Source organism: Marmota monax, unplaced genomic scaffold (assembly GCF_021218885.2).
Source record: "Marmota monax isolate L192 unplaced genomic scaffold, Marmota_monax_Labrador192_F-V1.1 WCK01_AAM20220418_F8-fsc00001, whole genome shotgun sequence".
Classification (NCBI taxonomy): domain Eukaryota; kingdom Metazoa; phylum Chordata; class Mammalia; order Rodentia; family Sciuridae; genus Marmota; species Marmota monax.
In genome coordinates, this window is record NW_026693777.1 from 34126619 (window position 1) to 34128209 (window position 1591).

The 1591-nt window shown below is 38.8% G+C and overlaps 1 protein-coding gene across 1 annotated transcript; it reads right to left on the bottom strand.

Annotated features, from left to right (window-relative positions):
- Positions 1 to 835: 835 nt before the first annotated feature.
- Positions 836 to 1345, bottom strand: Rnase12 (ribonuclease A family member 12 (inactive)). Its single transcript, XM_046460697.2, has one exon. The coding sequence runs from the start codon at positions 1343 to 1345 to the stop codon at positions 905 to 907; it is 441 nt and encodes a 146-aa protein (XP_046316653.1). The 3' UTR covers positions 836 to 904.
- Between the last annotated feature and the right edge of the window lie 246 nt (positions 1346 to 1591).

Sequence of the window (1591 nt, forward strand, 5' to 3'; positions counted from 1 at the left end):
ACTCCTCCCTGGGAGATCCTTCTCCATTTCTCTCCAGTCTTTAAGGGGAATAGTTTCTGATTCCTCAAGCTCTGTCTGATCTCCTTTATCCTTTCTTTTGAGGCACAGAAGGAGGTATTGAATAGAAACAGATGCAGTTTGAGCTTGTACCATCCTTATAAAAGACCCTAAGAGTAATCCCAATTGCTTTTACACTGGATCAGGGGTCAGGACTGGGATTAGGATTAAGTGATGAAGAAGCACTTACTCCAGGCACAAAATATAAAGGGGTGTCAAAACACTCAGTAATCAAGATAAATAATATTTTAATGCAATGTTTTAAAAACTGTTGAAAATAAAAATAAATTCAATGCAATATAATACTTAATATACAAATATTAAAAATTTAAATAGTAGAATCTGAAGCTAATCCTAGTCTTGTCACTCTGGCTCTTCGAAGTTTTAGATATTTTATACATCAGAATTTTTGAATTCATTTTTATTTTTAGAAGATATTGAATTAAAATATTATTTATCCAGATGACTGGGTTTTAGAGGCAGTGCCCCCTTAAATTTTGCACCTTAAATTACTGTCCCTCACTTTACCTTAATCCCACACTTGCCTGGATGGAATTCATTCTTGGCTCTCATCAAATGATTCAGGGACAAGGAACAAAAAAAAATAAAAAAAAAAAATGAAGCATATGCAGACTTTATGATTTAATTCAGTGAATTTTTTTTATTGATGCAGAATTAAATGATTCCAACTCAGCAACATTGGAAGGACAAATTAATTACTAATGGCTACTTATATCACTCAAGGTTTTACCCGTATCCAAAGTTCAGGTCTGCCTCAGGGACAACCAGCTCAAGAGCTGCTGAGAAAGGACCACGGAGGATTGCAGACTCAGGTATTGATCTCAACTTATAAAACATATCCCTGGAAATTAACTGGCCCCAACTCATCACAAGTGATGAGAACAAACCCCTCTGTGGGGGGTGCAATTCGGTACCTGCAAGCAGGATATTTGGTGCCATCAGTTAGTTGACAAACTGTCATTTTGAACGTTATTGTGCTCTGGTAGCATAAAATGGTGGAGTGGTTTCGGCAAGTCACCTTGTTAGAAGCAGTGCAAATATTATTGAGTTTTTGAGGCCTCTCATGGATAAAGACATGCTCCTTTTTGCATGTGTGGTCAGGTTCCCGGATGATTCTTCGCAGGATCATGTGGTTACAGTACCTCACAGGAATGGCATTCTGAGGGTAGTCCACGTTCAAGTGCTCTATGGATGATCCCACTTCATCCTCATTCAGCTCGTTTTCCCAGAACAGAAGCATTAAGAAAACCATCACCATTAGTATCATCAGGGGTAAGATTTCCTTTACATTTTGAGCTTTAATTCCTGTAAAGTAAGGGAGACAGAAAGGAAGAGAGGGTAGTCAGATTCCTACTGCACCACCCCCTGGCTGCACCCCCATCCTTTTAGGAAACTTCATTTTTGACTCTCTGCTAATTAAAATCACGTTGAACCTGTAAGATCTGATTGGAATGACCGCTCCCCCGAAAAAGCCCCTCAGACCACATCAGCTCCTGGCTTTGTATTTAACGGT